The 22,554-nt window shown below is 46.8% G+C and overlaps 1 protein-coding gene and 1 pseudogene across 1 annotated transcript in view; both read right to left on the minus strand.

Moving 5' to 3' along the window:
• NitFhit (NFT-1 protein) overlaps window positions 1-6,560 on the minus strand; it is a 170,758-nt gene extending 164,198 nt beyond the window's left edge. Inside the window, exon 1 of the mRNA XM_068363713.1 lies at window positions 6,438-6,560. Coding sequence (XP_068219814.1) covers window positions 6,438-6,518 — 81 coding nt within the window. The 5' untranslated portion in view covers window positions 6,519-6,560. The remainder of the gene's footprint in view (window positions 1-6,437) is intronic.
• Window positions 6,561-17,313: 10,753 nt separating this feature from the next.
• On the minus strand, window positions 17,314-17,432 carry LOC137632094 (5S ribosomal RNA; annotated as a pseudogene).
• Between the last annotated feature and the right edge of the window lie 5,122 nt (window positions 17,433-22,554).

Here is a 22,554-nt window from a genome sequence, read left to right on the forward strand (position 1 = left end):
AATCTTACCCGATAATCATGTAGCTGATTCACACCCAGGGTGGTGGGTGAAAACCAGTGTACATGTTAATCAAGAAGCTAAGTATCCCGTATTTTATTTTATTAGTTATTCAAAAATAACATAAAATAAATAAGTACCTGGTAAGGAAGACGACTTGAACCATTACTCTGCCTTTATTAAGTACGTCTTCCTTACTGAGCGTAGCGGTCCTCTTAGGATGCTGAACGACTCTTAGGTGCTGAAGTAAAAAGGGCTGCAACCCATACTAAAGGACCTCATCACAACCTTTAACCTCGGCGCTTCTCAAGAAAGAATTGACCACCCGCCAAATCAACAAGGATGTGGAAGGCTTCTTAGCCGACCGTACAACCCATAAAAAGTATTCAAGAGAAAGGTTAAAAGGTTATGGGATTATGGGAATGTAGTGGCTGAGCCCCCGCCTACTACTGCATTCGTTGCTACGAATGGTCCCAGGGTGTAGCAGTACTCGTAAAGAGACTGGACATCTTTGAGATAGAATGATGTGAACACTGACTTGCTTCTCCAATAGGTTGCATCCATAACACTCTGCAGAGAACGGTTCTGTTTGAAGGCCACTGAAGTAGCCACAGCTCTCACTTCATGTGTCCTTACCTTCAGCAAAGCAAGGTCTTCTTCCTTCAGATGAGAATGTGCTTCCCTAATCAGAAGCCTGAATTAGTAAGAAACTGAGTTCTTAGACCTTGGAAGAGAAGGCTTCTTGATAGCACACCATAAGGCTTCTGATTGTCCTCGTAAAGGTTATGACCTTTTTAGATAGTACCTAAGAGCTCTAACTGGGCAAAGTACTCTCTCCAGTTCGTTCCCCACCAAGTTGGACAGGCTTGGGATCTCGAACGACTTAGGCCAAGGACGTGAAGGAAGCTCGTTTTAGCAAAAAACCGAGCTGCAAGGAACATGTAGCCGTTTCAGATGTGAAAACTATGTTCCTGCTGAAGGCGTGGATCTCACTTACTCTTTTAGCTGTTGTCAAGCACACGAGGAAAAGAGTTTTTAATGTGAGGTCCTAAAAAGAGGCTGATTGGAGAGGTTCAAATCTTGATGACATAAGGAACCTTAGGACCACGTCTAGATTCCAGCCTGGAGTGGACAACCGACGTTCCTTTGAGGTCTCAAAAGACCTAAGGAGGTCCTGTAGATCTTTGTTGGTGGAAAGATCCAAGCCTCTGTGGCGGAAAACCGCTGCCAACATACTTCTGTAACCCTTGATCGTAGGAGCTGAAAGGGATCTTACGTTCCTTAGATGTAACAGGAAGTCAGCAATCTGGGTTACAGTGGTACTGGTTGAGGAAACTGCATTGGCCTTGTACCAGCTTCGGAAGACTTCCCCTTTAGACTGATAGACTCTGAGAGTGGATGTTCTCCTTGCTCTGGCAATCGCTCTGGCTGCCTCCTTCGAAAAGCCCCTAGCTCTTGAGAGTCTTTCGAAAGTCTGAAGGCAGTCAGACGAAGAGCGTGGAGGTTTGGGTGTACCTTCTTTACGTGAGGTTGACGTAGAAGGTCCACTCCTAGAGGAAGAGTCCTGGGAATGTCGACCAGCCATTGCAGTACCTCTATGAACCATTCTCTCGCGGGCCAGAGCGGAGCCAACCAACGTCAGCCGTGTCCCTTTGCGAGAGGCGAACTTCTGAAGTACCCTGTTGACAATCTTGAACGGCGGGAATGCATACAGGTCGAGATGGGACCAATTCAGCAGAAAAGCATCCACGTGAACTGCTGCTGGGTCTGGAATCGGAGAACAATACAACGGGAGCCTCTAGGTTATCGAGGTAGCGAACAGATCTATGGTTGGCTGACCCCACAGGGCCCAAAGTCTGCTGCAAACATTCTTGTGAAGGGTCCACTCTGTGGGGATGACCTGACCCTTCCGGCTGAGGCGATCTGCCATGACATTCATATCGCCCTGAATGAACCTCGTTACCAGCGTGAGCTTTCGATCTTTTGACCAGATGAGGAGGTCCCTTGCGATCTAGAACAACTTCCACGAATGAGTCCCTCCCTGCTTGGAGATGTAAGCCAAGGCTGTGGTGTTGTCAGAGTCCACCTCCACCACCTTGTTAAGCTGGAGGGACTTGAAGTTTATCAAGGCCAGATGAACCGCCAACAACTCCTTGCAATTGATGTGAAGTGTCCTTTGCTCCTGATTCCATGTTCCCGAGCATTCCTGTCCGTCCAAAGTCGCACCCCAGCCCGTGTCTGATGCGTCCGAGAAGAGACGGCGGTCGGGTTTCTGAACAGCCAAAGGTAGACTTCCTTGAGAAGAAAGCTGTTCTTTCACCACGCGAGAGTAGACCTCCTCTCTTCGGAAACAGGAACTGAGACCGTCTCTAGCGTCATGTCCTTTATCCAGTGAGCAGCTAGATGATACTGAAGGGGGCGGAGGTGGAGTCTCCCTAACACGATGAACAGGGCCAGCGATGAAAGTGTCCCTGTTAGACTCATCCACTACCTGACTGAGCATCGGTTCCTTCTCAGCATGCTCTGGATGCATTCTAGGGCTTGGTAGATCCTTGGGGCCGACGGAAAAGCCCGAAAAGCTCGACTCTGAAGCTCCATACCCAGGTAGACAATGGTCTGGGATGGGACGAGCTGGGACTCCTCAAAATTGATCAGGAGGCCCAGTTCCTTGGTCAGATCCATAGTCCATTTGAGAATCTCCAGACAGCGACGACTTGTGGGAGCTCTTAAAAGCCAGTCGTCTGACGGAGCCGGACACAAGATCATGGTACTGCTGCACAGTCTGTGAACTGTCAACCATGGGGAAGCGAGGAAGTACAGCGACAACCCGAAACTGTCTAGACTGTCTGGGTCGTACAGACAACTCCTTATCGGGTTGCTGAGGTGCCGCACTGCGTCACAATAAGTCACTTCTGCTGGTTGTTGAACGTCTTCCCAGTGACACACTGACTCCGTAAACAAAAAATCCTCTAACAAGGACTAAGCTTGTACTGCATGTCTTGCAACAAAGCTCAAGGTCTAAGGGAGCAGGTGTGGCAACAGACGGGGTTAGCGACTGAAGCGGAACCATTACCCTCCCTGGAAGCATGTTATGCTTAAATAAAAGTCCAAAGGAGGCTAAGCAGCTTAAGGCTCCTCTCCAAATGACAGAGTCCTCAAGGGAATATCAGAAGGAGGGAGAATAGCACTTTCTCATCTACAGGAACCATATCCGAGAAAAGCTAAGTTCTCTCAGTGAGGGTTTCACTGGTGCAAAAGCAGCAGACCAGAAGGCAACGTTATGAAACTGCTTGACAGTCTTGTGAGTTGGCAACAACCAAAGATGTGTGACTGAGGAGCATGCGGTAAGGTATGCAGAGCATGCTGTAAGGTATGCACATGCTGTAAGGTATGCAGAGCATGCTGTAAGGTATGCAGAGCATGCTGTATGTAGAGCATGCTGTAAGGTATGCAGTGTTGCATGGCATGCGGCTTATGCTGCATGGGCTGAGGCTCATGCTGCATGGGATTAGGCTCATGCTGCATGGTATGAGGCTCATGCTGCATGGGATGAGGCTCATGCTGCAAGGGATGAGGCTCATGCCGCATGGGTTGAGGAGGATGCCGCATAGTATGAGGCTCCTGCCTCATGGGTTGAGGAGGTTGCCGCATAGCATGAGGCTCCTGCCTCATGGTTTGAGGAGGATGCCGCATAGCATGAGGCTCCTCATAGCATGAGGTTCCTGCCTCATGGGTTGAGGAGGATGCCGCATAGCATGAGGCTCCTGCCTCATGGGTTGAGGAGGATGCCGCATAGCATGAGGCTCCTGCCTCATGGGTAGAGGAGGTCGCCGCATAGTATGAGGCTCCTGCCTCATGGGTTGAGGAGGATGCCGCATAGCATGAGGCTCCTCATAGCATGAGGCTCCTGCCTCATGGGTTGAGGAGGATGCCGCATAGCATGAGGCTCCTCATAGCATGAGGCTCCTGCCTCATGGGTTGAGGAGGCTGCCGCATAGCATGAGGCTCCTGCCTCATGGCTTGAGGAGGATGCCGCAAAGCATGAGGCTCCTGCCTCATGGGTAGAGGAGGTTGCCGCATAGCATGAGGCTCCTGCCTCATGGGTTGAGGAGGATGCCGCATAGCATGAGGCTCCTCATAGCATGAGGCTCCTGCCTCATGGGTAGAGGAGGTTGCCGCATAGCATGAGGCTCCTGCCTCAAGGGTTGAGGAGGTTGCCTCATAGTGCTGGAACCCGGCAACTCCCGATGCGGCAACTCACGCATGAAAGCAGGAGGCGCAGCAAGAACATGCGTCTGGCAGGGTGGACTGCGCATCGGAGGTGAAGCTCTCACAGGTGGAGGGTGGGAGCAGGCAGCCGTAGTATCTGCTGAGCGCACAACCTCGGCGGGTTGTAGGTTAACAGGCTACATTGTCAACCTTCCAGCATGATACTCCTGTATGAAGGAGCAAGCTGAGACTGTATAGTCTGCAGCATGGACCACTAGGGTCTATGAAAGACAACAACAAACGGAGCTACTGTCCGTTGAGACTGAGGGTCTAAAACAGCTGGTGCGGCAACAGACGGAGTTACTGCCTGTTGCGGAACCACCTAGCCTCTCTGGGAGGTGTGCAGTTGTCGTACTGCAGCAAGTCCGAACTGACCCAGTGCTAATGGCTACACCTAGGAGTTGGACTTGCGCGGAAGGGACCGACTTGCACTTAAAAGTTGCAAGATTTGGTCCATGGTTTCTGCGAGAAACCTCTTCCGCAGACGAGGAATAAATGGGCTCTCTCGTCTTTGTGTGGGTGGGGTGATCACGTCGGCTACGTGAGTGGGTACACCCGAAACCACGGAGGGAAACGTCTGTTCGTCGATCAAGGCCTGATGAACCCATAAGTCCTTCGACGTTACTTCTCCCCTGGGCTTGGGAGCTTGTAAGAGGTCCCAGACTAGGCGAACAACTGGCACGAACAGACGAACCCTCGAACGCAACACTGTAACACTTTGCGCTTATCACTTTATCACTTTTGAATTTCTCTTTGCACTTATTTCACTGAACTCGAAACTTTAAGTGGTTTGTACCTGAAACACGCAATTCTATCCTTCATTAAAAGTAAGTAATTGCGAAAACAGTATTACAATGTAACAGAAAAACATAATGAAAGATAAAAAATTCAGTGGCTGGAAAAGAGACTAAACACTAGATCAAATAAACTACGTTTAAAATCTCTCACCGCATAAAGCCTGGGAACAAGAATAAAACTCTAGAAACGTTTACCTTCTTCCCCTAAAGAGACTAGGGAGAAGAGCAAAAACGATAACAACGTTACCCGCTTGAACGAAACGTTTATCCTCCTCTCTCTCCCTCCGTCTCTATCTCTCTCTCTCTCTCTCTTGACTTAGAACCTGAGAGATGAGCCCAATTATAAAAATCGTTAAAACATATTATTGTTAAAGGAAAAAAACTGAAAGATTTCCCAAATAAAAAGTTCCTTTATTAGAATTAAAACCATTTAAGCTAAGAAAGAATGAACAAAACGCTAAAATCGGTTTACTCTACTGCAACGTGAAACCGTGAATACTCTCTCTCTATCGTAACGATAGAGCGCAAGTTGAACGTTCTGAACGTCAACAACTGCGGAGACAAAACAAAACGTTAGTTCAACTTTGAAAACAGTACGAGACTATCAAAGAAATTCTTTCAAAAACATAAAATAGCATAAAATCTTAACAGGTAAAAACGATATGACGGGCTCAATGTTAATTAACTTCGGTTCCAAGAAAAGACCGCCTACTATTAGGAAAGGTCGCATATAAACATAAAAATTAATTTTAATAAGTTTATAATAAAAGGAAGTTAATCGAAGAGGCCTGTAAAAGGCGGAGAGATATAAAATAAATCTATAACTTTGTTAAGCAAAATAAAGAAAGAGAGTCTATACTCTCTTCGACACCAACACTTCCGTCTAAGGGAAGGGTCGGCCATTTAAAAGTGAAAGAGAGTTCATACTCTCTTCGTCACCAAAATTAAATCAAATTAATTCCAAAAACTTGCTAAGCTAATGATAAAGCTTCCTGAACAGCGAAGGCTAAATTTCAGAGCAAATACATCACCAAAACGTGAACAAAAGACTCCAAAATCAACAGCGTATCCATGTAGGTCTTGCCGGCGGCACGACAGAGGAAAAATTGAGGTGGTGTTGACAAGAAGTACTAGAGTACCTGACCACAGATGGCGCTGTTGTGTACACCCCCACCTGTATAGCGATCGCTGGCGTATCCCGACCGTAGATTTCTGTCGGGCAACAGAGTTGACAGCTACATGATTATCGGGTAAGATTAATATTGAAAACTTAAGTTTTCAAATTCAGTTTTGAAATTTCAAGTTCGGGTATATTACAAAATTGCAATACAGAATACAGGGATTTTAAAAAAATTGAGCTTCATTAATACATACCTTTGCTCCAGCTGCTGCAGCTTTCTTCAATAAGTCTTCACAAGTAGCCAAGTTTTCTTTCTTATCAGATATTGATGTCATTTGTGCTAAAGCAACCCGAAATGGATGAGTTTCCGTGCTACTAGCTCTGAAAAGAGAAAAACTATAAGTGAAAAATCTCTGGGATCCTTAGATCTTTGAGCAGGGTGTAAAATAGTTTCTGAAGAACAAATAAATATAACTTCTGACCCCAAAGTTATAGAATTGTATTGGCACACTATCTAACAAACTTTTAAAATGGCAATTAAAAACTGTACAGTAATCATTTCCTTGCACAAAGCTAAAAGTCACTAGGATATATGAAAAATATCTCTGGCAGATATTTCATCTAGTTAAGAGCTTTAATCACCATTCAACTTTGTCATATGGTGTTTTGGTCAAAGTTTCAGGTTTATCATATATCCATTTTTCTCTAATTTTGATGAAACTCAGGTATGCAGGTACCTTGTATGTTGGTGATTGGACAGGTAATGTACGCATAATCATGTCCATCTACGAACCAGTAACCTAGACCGCCAAAGCGGGACGAACATACGAGCGCAGCCCGAATGATTCGTTGCGTCTAGAACTCGACTGAAGAACATTGATTAATATTAGCAATTGAGACCTCCTTCCTATGACTGAGATTCCTTAGAAGCGACAAATACAGTGAACCCTCGCTACTTCGCGGTTCGACCATCGCGGATTCACCACTTCGCGGATTTTTTTCATAACCCATGTATATACATATATCGCGGATTTTCCAGAAATATCGAAAATACCGCGATGTGATCGATTGTGCGAGATTGGAGAAAGTAAGGAAAATTGAATCGTGATTGATTTTCAATATAAATGAAACTTTGAGGAGCAACAAAGATATCATTTGTTAGAGAGAGAGAGAGAGAGAGAGAGAGAGAGAGAGAGAGAGAGAGAGAGAGAGAGAGAGAGAGAGAGAGAGAGAGAGAGAGAGAGAGAGAGAGAGAGAGAGGTTTAAATGTAATAAACAAAAATATTTGATAGGTTATAACACATTGGTGCTTATGTAATATCAACTGTATACTGTAGACAGTTTGAATAAGTTAAGAAATGGTATAAATGATACTTTGTTAGTGTATTCGTACACACTCAAGAGCAGCAGCTAGATGACAGCAGATCTAATCACAGCCAAAAGTAAAAAAAAAAAGAAGTCAACAATACTCGATTTTTAAAACAAACCCGAAATTTAAAAACAAAAGTACACGCTTTCTTAATGTGCAATTAACTATTTAAAGAGTGGCAATTTTCTAGAATAAAATGATATTTCCCAAAAAATAGTGGTTTGCTGATGAAATCGGATGCCGTATTTTTAGCTATGATTGAAATGGATGTAGACTCGGCCTAATTATTTCGTTTCGTATTTAATTGACACTAAGAAAACTAATTTTAGTTTCTTCATCTAAATGTAAGTATTGTATAACACGAAGAGAGAGAGAGAGAGAGAGAGAGAGAGAGAGAGAGAGAGAGAGAGAGAGAGAGAGAGAGAGAGAGAGAGAGAGAATCAGCTGTTGTACTCAAATGGCGTGTTTTGGTTTCGTGAGAATTTCATCGCCACGACTTTATCAACAACATACTGTACTGAACTTTACAGTATTATACAGACTACTGTAATATGATAGAGTAAAATATTTGTAATCTATTTTATATGAAATGGGGCTATTTTTTTTTGTTTAAATTTACATTTACGTATGTAAAACAACTCTCTCTCTCTCTCTCTCTCTCTCTCTCTCTCTCTCTCTCTCTCTCTCTCTCTCTCTCTCTCTCTCTCTCTCTCTCTCTCTCTCTCTCTCTCGTAGATTGTTTCCTGCTTTGCTATGTATGTATGATTTTATATAGATACGGTAAATAATATTTGTAATAACATTTTATTAAAGCTTTTACTGTAATACCATTATTTATCACTTTCATCATGCGCGTTAAATTCCTTAGTTTGTTTACTGAGCGTACTTTATGACGCCGTCGTTTCAGGCGGCGTCATAAAGAAAAACATTTCATTTGGAAGTCCTAAGAAAAATTAAGTAAAACATTAGTAATAACCAAATCAACATACTGTACTGAATAATCATTATAATCGATGCAGAAACTAACCTATACACAGATGTGTAAATGCGTTTGTTTCTTCATTATAATCAGAGATAAACGTAAACAAAACATTGGTTGCCATTTTTTATCGTGCTTTTTGGCGTGTTTAGGAAACGCATGATATAAAGTCGCCCTTAATATTTGTGCCTGTTTTAGTTTAGGGTATGTTAGTACATGCATTAAGTGTTCTGTACATTAAAGGGTAGTTTGTTAACAGTACTACGTACAAGGGAAGGTTTTAAAAGTCTGAATATACATGTTAAATAAATAGGTAAATATGGTGTCACTACTTCGCGGATTTTCACCTATCGCGGCCGGGTCTGGAACCTATCTACCGCGATAAACGAGGGTTCACTGTAGGTCTGTATTTCTTCATTTCCAATAACTGGCATAAGTTCCAAATGTTCTGTCCTAGGGAACAGATTCGCTTATGCGAAGTTTCAAAATATAAGTATTTTAAATACTAAGACAGCCGATCTGAAAGTTAGGAAAGAACTACCTGGAATGAAAGAAGAGTCTACTTGAGGGTAGACTACCTATGTCTCATTATGGGATGGTTGGAGTGTCTAGGACAACATAGGTGGAGGGGGAAAAATCAGTGTTGCTGCCACAGGCAGCGAACCACCTTGTCGCCAGACTCAACAAAGTGCTGTTGCCAAGTGTGTGAGTAGGAGAAAGCTCATTCCAGTGGAATGAGTACCAAGACCGAGCTATTGTTTCAGTGTTAGAAGACACGAAGGAACGTCACCCGAGACCCAAGTCACCAACACAGGCCACAGACTACCCCTTTCGCCTAATTCATCAAGGCACTGTGCTAAGAGAAAGTGCACAGAAAGGAGACTTTCTAGCACTCGACGGCCAAAAGGAGCAGGTGCAGAGAGAGTTAGGATCGAAACAGTTGCCAATATAAGACCTGTCACTAAATCCTCAAAGGCGCTGAACAGAAAGGCATTAACGAATGTCGAACCACTCCTTAGAATGATATAATAAGCGAAGGGAAAAGGCATAGTTGGTAACTGCGTCTCCAGGAGGGAGCCTAGCTGTCTTGCTGGTAATGTGTCAGACAGAAATGGGGGATGCTTCACACAGCCCTTGGTCACCAACAACATCCAGCAGAATACCTGTTGCTTCACGGAAGAACCACCGTTGTAGCCAAGACCCTGAGAGTGTGGTGTCCTGGATCCTAGTCACCTATTAACACCCAGGATCCCCCTTCGGCCAAGCGTCTCTCTGAAAGAATGAAATCACATTTTAGAGAAAAAGTCACAAAAACCAACAAAGAGACTAAAAAGCAACAAGGGCAACTAAGAACTTTGGCTGCTCTACAAAAGAATATGAAAGGTTCTCACCGGACAACTAAGTAATCCTCCTTTACTTAATTTACTTAAAAGGTTGATCCCCAGGTCCTGTCACACATGGATACCCTGTGCCTTGCCAGACCTAAAAGATCTGTTTGTCACATACAGTTTTATATATAAAGAATTATACAGCGTATTCCACATATAGAAGCACTTAGAAAACAAGAAAGTGTTCAAATTCCTTTTGAAATCCTTAATATCTTCAGTCTTTAGAATGTCTAGTATGAGCTTGTTGTAATGACTTGGAGCTGCATAATTCAAAGTACTTAATCTTACAGTGGACATGCATCTTGGTTCCTATAATTTGAAACAATCTGCAACTATTCTTATGTGGACACAATTGTTGGCAGTACAATTCTCTTAGATATGTTGAATAGAAGTTCTAAGATAGCAAAGGGTGGATATTCCAGGACGTCTCACTTAACTACAAAAGCCCAATTAAATAAGAAAAGGAGCTACTGAAAAGCAAGAAATTGCTAATTAAATCCGCAATAACAAGCAAAGGTGAAAAGGTTCCGAAAATGTCTGCATCATTAGTTGTGTGGAAACATTCCAAAGCTGATCACATTGGGGAGTCGAGTTAATGTACTGTATGCTTACCAAGAGAGAGAGAGTAGGGATAAAAAATTGAAGGGGAAAACAGTGGAGGGATGAAAAACCCTGATTCTTCCAATGGAAGAGAAAAGAACATTAAAAGTATCCATGAAAACACTTACCACATGGTCTGAAGACATCATGATTAAACAAAAGAAAATGGACCTGTTTTCTTTCGTTCAATCATCATCACCCGACTGAGAGCCTTCCAGAGGCATATAATATTGATGCACAAACAAAAGCCTCAATGCAAATGCTTTTCAAAAAAACTGAACGCGAGAAAAAAAAGATTTAAAAAAAAAGCGATCCCAATTTGGGATACATTTCCTGCCATGCCAAGTATTTGCTATTTTGTACAGTATGTAAAGAAATTGCCACATAGAATGGTGTTTTATCGTTTCAATTCCAGTTTGTATCTGTTACCTCTGGATTGATTTGTGCTAAGCGTGAATAGATTATTGTAATCTACATTTGTTATTCCTTTAAGACTTTTGAATGCCTCTATTAACTGTCCCCTTAGTCGTCGAGTCTGTAGATCAAAGAAGTTCAAACGTTCCATCCTCTGTCTATATCCAAATTGCCTTAGTGTTGGAACTAGTGTGGTGCCCCTAGCTTGTACTGCTTCCAGTCTATCTATATCCTTCTAGATGGACTCCATATTCGAGATGGGGTCTTACTAGTGATGTGTACAGCTGTAGTAGTGTCTTTATTTCTGTATTTGAATTGTTTCTTAATGCAACCTATTAGTTTTTTTGCTTTCTTTTCAGCTTTTGTGCTCTGTTTGATGAACTTCAAATCCTTGCTGATAGTAATACCAAGATCTTCCTCCTGGTCAACACACTATTTCATTACCCCGCAGTGATTAATCTGATTGTGGGTTAATATAACCCATGTGCATGCCTTTACATTTCCCACAGTTTTAATGCATTTGCCATTTTCTGGACCATCCTCCTAGCTTCATTAGATCCTCTCTTAAGACTTCTACGTCTCCCGAGTTCGCAGCATTTATGCCTAGTTTAGTATTATCGGCAGATTGGCTATTCTACTAGTTAATCCTAAATCAATGTTGTTAATGTAAATCAGAAATAGCAATGGGCCAAGGACGGATCCTTGAGGTACTCTGCTTGTAACAGCTGCTCACCCTGAAGCTTCTATATTGATTACAACTGTCTGTTTTCTGTTTGTTAGCCAATCTTCGATCCATTCCGCTGGCTGGTCAATGATGCCTCGTGCTCTAATTTTGACCATTAATTTTTCATGAGGAACTTTGTCTAAAGCCTTTTGAAAGTCTAGGTATATATGAGAGAGAGAGAGAGAGAGAGAGAGAGAGAGAGAGAGAGAGAGAGAGAGAGAGAGAGAGAGAGAGAGAGAGAGAGAGAGAGAGAGAGAGAGAGAGAATTATTGGAAAGCCAAATACTCCAAAAACTTCTCTCTTGTCTTGCAGCAAAGAATCAGACTCAGGAAGGATTTGCTCCCATAAACATTCTCTCAAAACATGAATTCCGGATAGCAAATGTATAAATGAATACACTAGCTATCGCAGGCACAAAGGTCTCTCGATAAGATAACATACCTTTGAGTTCTAAGATTAGAGTGAGTATAGATGTAGAAAAAGGGACAAGGAAAGGACAAATACCTAACAGGCAATTAAAGGTAGTGACTGAGGACAGCTTCCAATTCCACAAGTCACCGGGAGAGACCAGTATGGTTCGAGTAGCCTGCATGTTAGGTGACTGTCGCCAAGTAGAATGGGAACAGGAAAGAGACGACTCATTACTGTCTAAAGACCACTTGGGTTGGTGTTAGGCCAAAAGGGGATGGGGAAGATAAGGTGACAACACATCTCAAGGAGCCAACACCAACCAGCATACCATATGTCAATTCAGTTGCAAGGCGAATGTTTCCAGATGGAAGGACCATTGGTAAGAGACAACCCATTCCATGAAATGAGCATCTGAACTGGTCGCTTAGTTCAGTGTGAGGAGACCTGAGGGAAAGCCAACGTAACCCAAGTCATCAGATCAGAAAACATAAGGGACACTGGTAGGAGACGACTCAAGCCTACGGAATGAGCGTCTACTCAGTCTGTTGGTCTGGTGTAACTTTATTGGCAATGTTGTCACCAACAGAGAACAAAACACATATCAAGCACTCAACCTCTGAATATCAGAAGATGAAGCAAATTCATACACAAAATGAGTGGGAACAGGTAGTAGGAGACTTATGTGCATGAAGTAAGTCCCTAGACTGACCAAATATCTCAGGGTTAGGCAACTTGAACTTATTACAAATGCAAGCCAAGGTCGCCAATACTATCTGAGAACATCTGCCGCCTGACTCCCGAAGGAGATGCTGCCAAGTGACATCTAGGCGTTGGCAGGCAGCGATTCATTCAACAACAAAAAGCCCCTGGTTAGTCTGCCAGTCTGGTGTTAGGTGACATTCGGGGGTACAGACGACACAGCCCAATGTTCATCCACCAAACAACAGCATTAGCCATTGTCGTTTGCCTCGTGTGATGTCTAAATTCGAAGAGCAAGGAACCAAGAGTTACTGGCAACATTATCCCTTAGAGTCTTAAGGCGATAACCGCTTAACTTCGGTTTGGCTATGAAAAGAGTAACAAGGATTGAATTTAAACCTAACCTAACGATCCCGTCACATTAAGATCCACTAACTCAATGGCAAAGATGATGTCCTAAACTTAGCTAGCTAATGCAAATTAACAAACCCATGTGGGGAAGGGAAAAAAATCAAGTCTCCTGCCTGACAACTTATCCTTCCAATACCAGTGGACCCAAGCAAAAAGGTTGCCAAGAGCCATGGAGACAGGCTATAATTCACAGAGGTGAAGACATAATAACTGCTAAGAATAGATTATGTAATGATCTCCATAATCATGCAATTGAACAGGAAAAACTTCAGAATTTTAACTAGCATAGAAAGTTTCCTGTTGAAAATGCCGACAAAAGACTCTTTATGCTAATACGACCAATCTGTTCAACATTGTTACAGGTCTTAAAATTATTTATATCAATTACTCATTACTTCTCTTGAGCCCTATTTTCATTCCCCGCAGAGCTATTACTATATCCCCTGTTGAGGCATTGGTCTTAAAGCACTCAGCCCTTTCAAGCAAGGTAGAAGCTCAGCTAGAAATAATAATGATAATAATGTGAAGCAAATTATAGACCTTATCCAAAACATTTGACCAAAGAGAGCGTCTGTTGAGTATAAGTAAAAACAGATATGCGATTGAAAGGAAACTTCCGAGAAGATTCCTTAAGAAATTAATTCAGGGGAGGACGGGGACTGGACCTTTTCATAATTTGAGGAATAAACTCTACACTAATTCACAAGTCTGCCTAATCTCATCATCCCTCCATGAACCCGATAGACTGAAAAAAGTAATATTCCTGGTCTCCCTGCTAATGATCTTAAGTCTAACAAGTAATCCACAATCCTCTATCCTCACCAAGCATTCTCTGACACCATTACAGGAACACAAAGGGATTTGATAGGTAATTTACCATCCTACGCCTATGGCATGTCAAGGTTCGGAAGAAGGCCGCTTAGGCATACCCTTACATTGGGTACCGTCGACAGGTACCTGATGGAGAGCTGGAAGAGAATGATTATTGGTATTCATAAAAAATGACAAATTTACAGTAATTTGTGTTTTTCCTAACGATACAAACCTTGAGCTCTTCATTAGGGATTATACTTTCGGCGAAGCTGGAAGACTAGCCATAAGACTTTCAGCAAGGTGTAACTACCCACCGCTTGTTAGTGGGGGCTTAGGGGTAGTACTAGCTACTCCGGTCACACACACAGACCTGTGTTGTTTCGTCACTTTTGAGTGCAGGCAGCAGGATTTGCAGGGGGTATAGGTGCTGGCGGGCAATATTTGTATAGAGCTTAAGGTTTGTATTGTTAGGAAAAATGACAAATTCGAAGATAATTTGTATTTTTCCTAACCATACAAACCTTAGCTATTTACATTGGGTTTACCTTTTAGCGCAGCTGAAATGGCGAGCCATTAGAATTTAACGAGGGTGTATTACCCCCGCGCTACTTAGCGGGGGGTTAGGGGAGTGGTAGCTAGCTACCCCTCCCCCCCCCTCACACACAGGTGAATGCTCACTTTCACTTAGAGGTAGGACTTGTCTTGGGGGACAGGGCTGGCGGGCAAATATGTGTAAATAGCTAAGGTTTGTATGGTTAGGAAAAATACAAATTATCTTCGAATTTGTCATTTGTTCCGTAACCGAAATACAAACCACGCTATTTACATTGGGTGACTTACCCCTTAGGTAGGGTGGAAAGTCCCCAGCCATACTGAAAGGAGTCCCTGCACCTCACAAGTTCCTTGCTCCGCAAGGAACCGTGTGTCCTACATAAGCTTGTGTGTGAAGGAAGAAGTGTGACCCGTCCTAGGCAATTGACCTGGAGTTCCAGAAGGAACTCTGGGTTAGGACGTTCCCAATACCACCTCGTCAGGGTATGGGGGACGCGACAGTATTGACTCAATACTCGGAACACAAGGAAGCATGATTTACCTGCAGAGGTTCGAGGTCAGCTATGCAGAGACCAGGATGCTGCTTCCCCGTAGAGGGGATGATGAACAAAGAAATAAGGGCCAGACATACGTCTATCGTTCATGCAGACTAAAACCTGATAACAATGCCCTCAACTTTCTGCTACCTGTCCAAAAAGGAGCCTGAGGTTAGACCAGCTGTTGTGTAGCCACCACAGAGCGATAGAAAACGTATCGAAACTCCTGTGGGTCACGCCCTGCAGGAAGCGGGCTGCGAAGGTCATTAGACGCTTCCAGACTCCAGCTTGTAGCACCTGCGTCACAGAGTAGTATTACTCGAAGGCGAGGGACGTTGCGATGTATCCAACATCGTGCTGTAGGGCGACGTGACGGGGGAGGGTCTGGAGACAGGTCGAGATGAATGTCCTTGAGTCCGAGCTGAAGAGGTATACTGGTGACTCTCCCCCGTGTCCTCCTTGTGCTCCCAAATCGGCTGCAACTGAGGACAAACTGCAGCTGTTCCCAAAGCTAACCTCTCGATTCCTTTACTGGCAAGAAAGAGAAGGTTTTGGGACATCAGATACAGAATGGAGACTCGAAATCTTGAAGGAATTGGACCGAAGGGCCGGGACCCCAAGATTCTGAGTCTAGCCAACAACTCAGGAGCAAACCTGAATGTTGCCTCCCCCTCTTCCTTAGAAAGGGCGGAGTAGTACGAGACCAAGAAGATTGCTTACACACTGGCCGCGGCCAGAGTGAGCAGGAGACCCAAGACGGAATACAATCCGAGGCCTGTCGTAAAGGGTCTTGAGAAGATCTCTTAATGGACTAAAAAGTCCGAGCCATGCTCCAAGTTGGAGGTCTCACTCCGACTAGGGCAGGGACGATCGTAGCTTCGCATGAGCGAGGAAAGATCCAGCGGGCAGGAAAAAGTTATTCCTTTAAGCCTGAAGGTCAGGGAAAGGCCGAGAGACAGGCTTCATTGCCGAGAGCGGAAAGGAGTTTCCTCCCGCCGAAAGGCAATAAGACCGTTATTGCTGGAGAAGAGGCCTCAAGGGAAGAGGTATATCTCCCACGGCACCAACCACCGAAGACTCTTCACTTCGCCTGGAAGACCCCTGAAGATGACTATCGCAGATGACGCAACCTCCGTCCCGCGACTGTAGCGGGTTGTCTCTTCTTGAGGAGGAGGCGTAGTGTCTCCAGGCATGAAGCCGAAGCGACGCTCCAGTTCGTGAAAGATGTTGCAGTGTGGTTGTTTGAGTAGTCTGTGCCGTGGGAGAAGCTCTCCCGGGAGTTCCGTCAGGGGAAGCAGAGGGTCCAGAAACCGTTCTGCGCATAGTCCCAGTGGAGCTCTCCCATTGAAAGGTTGACAGACAACCTGGTCTTGTTGAGACCCATTCTCCACAGACAAAAAGGAGGGAAGACGCAGGCGTCGAAGTTGTTCCACCATCACCGGAATGCATCTTGCCAGAGTCTCGGGGTCTGAGACTGGGGGGAAGAACAGCGGAAGCTTGAGGTTCCAAGCTGTCGCGATCAGGTCCCCCAGACCAGGACTTGCTGGTTACTCAAGGCCAAAGACCCCCAGGTACACTCTCTCTACGAGGCTCTGCTCGGATAGTCGGAGAGAACATTCCTCTGCCTGGAATGAGAGAGCCGATGGTGGTACTGAGAGTATCTCAATCATCTCGGTATCTCTACTGCAAGATGTGAAGGTGTGAAAATGCGTCCCCTGCTGGTTAGAACACGCCAGAATCATGAAGTCGATGCGCACGGAGCGACTCGGCAGGAGCTGTAGGATCTGTAGAGGGGCCAGACTACGGCCCCTAAGCCTGCCTGAATGATGGAGAGGTATCCTTCAGGTCCTGACCATAGGCCTGGACCGGAACATGCCCCCCCCCCCCCTTTTTTTTTTGACGAGTCCGAGAACAGCATCAAGAATGTGGGGAAAGGACGAGAATATCCACTCCCATTAAGAGGTTCCATAGGTCAACACCCATTGCAGGTCTAATAGTTCCGCTGGTCCCATAGGGGCCAGGAAGTCCGGTTAATCGTTGCCTGAAACCACCGGAACTTGGACCAGCCCACATGGAACTTATCCTGAGGCGACCGGAACTATAGACGGGTCAATGAGGAAAGGAGAACTAGGAAACGTTCCAAGGTAGGGCTGAAAGCTCTGCTTGACTGAGAACAGGTACTGCGACTCTCCTCAGCCTTGCCACAGTCAACTGAAGGGAAGGCTCGGAGGAGGTGGCAACAGAATCTGGCGTCCCCAGGTGGTCACCCATTCAAGTACCGACCAGAACCGACGTTGCTTAACCTCGCTGGACGGACGAGAAGCGGGGTTTCCAACGTGGTAAGGCCGTTGACTCAATATCATGGCCAGATACTCCAGATGTTGAGGCAGAAGAGAGAAGGCTCCTAGCAAAATACCATGAACCCACACTCATGGTAAGCATCCGGAAGCTTGTCCCGGCGCTGAAGAAGGTCGAACCCGAGCCTACCGGAGTTGACCAGCCCTCCAAAAAGCGAAGGAGGCGGAAGCCTGCACCTGAGCGGCCATGAGGAAAGCAGGGAGAGTTCTCTGGGGAAAAAAACCTGTGATGCCACGGCAGGATCGCCACACTGCATCATAAGCAGGAATACCTGCAGTCTAGGCTGAATTCCACGAGCTCCCTGGAAGATGGATGGAATGGGAACTGAAAGTACCCGTCCTTCCGATCCAGGGTTTAAGGAGTCCTGTCGCCTCGTTACCAGTCTGATCGATTCTGCTGTTCTACGCTGGACGAAGTTTATTCGACAAACTTGATCAGGGCTGAGAGGTCAACTAAGGAACTCCCGACTCAGATACTTCCTTACAAGAAAGGATCGACTGAAGAAGCCGGGGGTGAAGCCGTCGATGATCCTATGGAGGACCTTCTCCTAAGGTATGGCTCATTCTGCCCAAACGGGCAACTCTTGCCGACCCTTTGGCATAGAGGTTCAGAGACACTGAATTCGCTAACAGAGACGGCAGGAGCGATATCCTTGGCTGATCACAGAGATCGTGCGGGAATGGGCATCGGGAAGCTGTCATCCAGATGAGAAACCTTAAGCATCCTCCCAGCGAGAAACCTGCAAAGGGGGGGGATGCCAATCCTAGAGTTCGTGAACTCTGCCGCTCCCTTTAGGACTATGCCCCCCCCCCCCCCCCCCGGGGGAGCCTCCTGTGCCATCTGTTCCTGACAGGAGGAAACTGCAATTGGACACCTTGTCTCAGTTGTCGTAGCCGATAACCTAGGCCGACGTGGTTGAAAGAAAAAGGCGCTGGAGCCTTGCAGAGTCTGGAAGAAAGCGCCTTGGAGGAGTGAAAACGGAAGTCGATTTCCTCCGCACAGCCGCTGTCTAAGTCTCTGTCCTTGGGCACAAACAAACTCTTCTCAAGGATGGAAGGGTATCTGAGGTTGTCGACATCCACGGATGAGACACCTGAAAGGAAGCCCTCGGTCAGCGCGTCCAGATGGTCCAACATCGAGCTTGCCGCAAGTTAGATACTTAACGACGAAACGCCAAGGTGCCTGAGCCCGAGAGGAGGAAAGTACCCATGATCTTCCTGTAGCTTCCTTGAACCAAACCTCGGGCCGTAACCGAGGAGGGAAAGGACCTGGTAAGCCCCCTACACGAGGTGGGGTAGAGGAAGGGGTAAGCAGTCACCCCTTGGCCGATGGAGAAATCTCGAACGGAAAGCCCCCCGCCAAAAATCCTTCCAGGGACTGACGGGGAAGGGCTAACCCAGGTTCTGGAAAGATGAGTGTTGCTCAGACCTCCCTGATGATTCTTCCTATTCTTGCAAGTGCCATGCTCTGCGTTTACGGGGTGAGGCTGTGTTCTGGAAATACGCTCCAGAAGAACTCGCCAGGGCTGGCCATGCTGCGAAAACCCCAATGGGAATCGTAGTCGCAATCGCCCTGGAGCTCGCGCGATGGTAAATCAATGATTTGCGCGTGGGCGAACGTGGAAGCGCCCATGCGCGGTCACGCAGGAACGCAAACGAAGGTGAGCGAAGGAGCGCAGAAGAAGGGCGAGCGTGGTAGGAAGGGCGAGAGCTGGTGGTTGGCGAGCGATAACCCATAGACGAGCAATGGATACTGCAAGAATTAAGCCGACGTTCGTGCGAAGAAACACTGTAGGTTCGTGCGATGGAACACCGTCGGTTCGCGCGACGGAACACCGTAGGTTCGCGCGACGGAACACCGTAGGTTCGCGCGACGGAACGCCGTAGGTTCACGCGACGGAACACCGTCGGTTCGCGCGACGGAACCCCGTCGGTTCGCGCGACGGAACACCGTCGAATCGCGCGACGGAAACCATCTGTTCGCGCGATGGAATACCGTTGGTTCGCGCGCGGGCGAGCATTGGAGACCATGTGCGCGGACGCGCAGGCGAATGATCGCGCGGGCGCGCAGACGAGCAGGCGAGCATTGGAGACCATGTGCGCGGACGCGCAGGCGAATGATCGCGCGGGCGCGCAGACGAGCAGGCGAGCAGGCGAGCGGGCGGGCGGGCAGGCACGCGGGCGAGCGGTCGCGCGGGCGCGCGGGCGAGCGGTCGCGCGGGCGCGCAGGCGAGCGGTCGCGCAGGCGAGCAGTCGCGCGGGTGCCCAGGCGAGCGGTCGCGCGGGCAAGAGGGTGGGCAGGTGAATGAGCGCGTGTCCGAGGCGGCGAACGCAAGCGTTGGCGCGATGGCGAGGAAACGCGCTGCCGCGTGGGTGAGGAAGACCGCTGGCGATGTGGATCAACAGGCGTTCGGTGGTGAGCTGGTGAGCGCTGACGCGCAGGTAGTGCAGAAGCCAGCTGTTAATCAGGCGATCCTAGACGGTCAGAAAACCGTTGGCGCTCATTGGTGCGTGGCAAAGAAGGGCGCGCACATGTGCGCTGGCAAACGAAGAAAGCTGGCGCACAGAAGGACAGAAGTAAAGGTGAGCGCTGGCGAGCAGGAGGAAGATCTACGGCAAGACTCAGCTACCGGAGATCGTGGTCCACATCAGGCGAGCGCTAGATCGCTACTGATGGTGGTCAGGGGAACTGACACGCGTGGCGATCGTTGACGCATAGGAGATCGCTGGCGAGCAGGTGAACGTTGACACGTCTAAGGTAGCTGGCGAGCTGATGATCGCTGACGAGCAGAAGGCAACGCGTGGAAGCCTGCACATAGAAGAAGAGTCCTTGACCCAGACCTGAACCGAAGTTCTAGATCGCGAGGGCGAACGTGGGCGCACAGGGAGCGTAACAGGAACCAACAGGAACAGCAGAGATGATCATCATGAGAGCGCTGATGAACAGGAGAGCGCTGACGAACAGGAGAGCGCTGACGAACAGGAGAGCGCTGGCGAACAGGAGAGCGCTGGCGAACAGGAGAGCGCTGGCGAACAGGAGAGCGCTGGCGAACAGGAGAGCGCTAGCGATCAGGAAGCGCTGATGAGCAGGAGAGCGGCTGTGCGCTAACACTGAGCAGGAGCAGGAGAGAACACAGCAGAAGGGCGCGCAGGGGAACCCTGACACGCAAGGGATGAACCCCCGTGGGAGGCAACCCTTTGCCCCGAAGGGATCGTTGTCCGTCGGGAGACAGATGTCCATCGGAAGACCGTTGCCTGTCCGCCGGGAGACTGATGTCCGTTGGAAGACCGTTGTCCGTCGGGAAGACCGTTGCCCGTCAGAAGACGAGATCAGACTGCTGTCCATCTGCACCAGGGCGGAAGATCAAGAAGGAGTTGTAGGCTGCAAACGGAGATTCAAAAAGGCGCCTCTTAGCAACCTTATGGGGAGATGAGAGGCCCTTACGACGAGGCGGACGGTGAGCCTTACGGCGAAGGAGGCCAACAGCAACAGCAGCAGAAGAAACCTCCGAAGAGGAGTCTCTATGAGTGTACTCTCTCGCGAACGAAAGAGAAACACTTCGTAGAAGAGACTGGTCAGCCAGTGACCTAAAAGGAGCAATCCTCCGAAGAGGGGCTCCTGTAGTTGCCCAGCCCCTTGAGCGAAACTGCAGGTGTGACCGCTCAGCACCAAGAGCATAGTCGCAAGAAAAATAGGCAAGAGAAGAACCCCCCAAAAGGGGAAAAACTCAAGCCTGGACAGGAAAAACTTCCCTTGGAAGGAAAGTTACCCACCCAAGGAGGCAAGCCTCCTGAGAGTTCTAGAATGAACTGGAGAGCTGTCAATCGTCACGGGAGTACTTCCAGTAGAAGGAGACACGCCCCTGACGAAAAATCAAAGGGGAGGCAGCAACAGCCAAATCCCCAGGCCTCCACAAGACAGCTCACACCGTTGCCATATTACAGAAACGAACTAGATCGGTAACTGTAAAAAAATAAAACAAAAATCATTAGTACACATTCATTCCCCCTGGAAGGCTACGAAGAGGAATCCCGAGGGAAAGGAACAAGAATTACACAACAGGCACGTGCCCTCACAACCACTTACACTCATGGAAGGAGAGCTGTAACAAAAACAGAATTATAACAATTATAATTATGAAACTATGTAATTATGTTATTTGAAAATGAATGAACACTAAAGAAAGAACGAAAACCCCGAAAGGAATCGTTCTACAAGCTGAAAAATTAACAACTACAATTAGATTCATAAACTAATTGAGACAAAACGTAGAGCGTAGCAACCCCCCCCCACACGGGAAGGAAGCTACAAGGGCGTAGTAACACGTAGTAAAAGGGTGAACGACCTCAAGAGAGAGAGAGAGAGAGAGAGAGAGAGAGAGAAAGACCGAAGTCAAACTCGATCGCAACCCATAAAATTACGCCGTGGTGGCCTAACTGCCGAGGACTCCACGGAAATATCGTACACTACACACACAACTCTGAAAAGGAAACTTACTGATTTCTATACTCAAATATATATACAAACATGAAAATATGTTTACATATATATTGAGTAAAAGAAAAGTAAGCGATTAAGTAAAGACAAAACAAACAATGGCTGCCAAGCGAGGACCAAGACAAGAGACGTCTGTCCCAGTCCGAGCCAAAAGTGAAAGTGGGCATTCACCTGTGTGTGAGGGGGGGGGGGGGGGGGGGGTAGCTAGCTACCACTCCCCTACCCCGCTGCTAACTAGCGCGGGGGTAATACACCCTCGTTAAATTCTAATGGCTCGCCATTTCAGCAGCGCTAAAAGGTAAACCCAATGTAAATAGCGTGGTTTGTATTTCGGTTACGGAACAAATACAAATTACATTATATTTGTCACTTGTTCTGTCACTAAATACAAACCCTTTTGCTGTATATCAGGGAAAACTCACCTATAAGGCGGGTGGAAGTCATAACCAACTGGCTGGTCTTTGACCCAGGGTTCTCGCCCTTCGTGCTACGCAAGCATAAGGGGAAAAACTCTGATGCCTCACTAAAACTCCCTGCAATAGCACGCTTTAGCAGCCTGATAAATCGGTTATGTGATAATAGCATTGTGACTAGTCTAGGTAAGAATTCTCAGAAACAGG

The sequence above is a fragment of the Palaemon carinicauda genome, chromosome 40, assembly GCF_036898095.1.
Source record: "Palaemon carinicauda isolate YSFRI2023 chromosome 40, ASM3689809v2, whole genome shotgun sequence".
Classification (NCBI taxonomy): domain Eukaryota; kingdom Metazoa; phylum Arthropoda; class Malacostraca; order Decapoda; family Palaemonidae; genus Palaemon; species Palaemon carinicauda.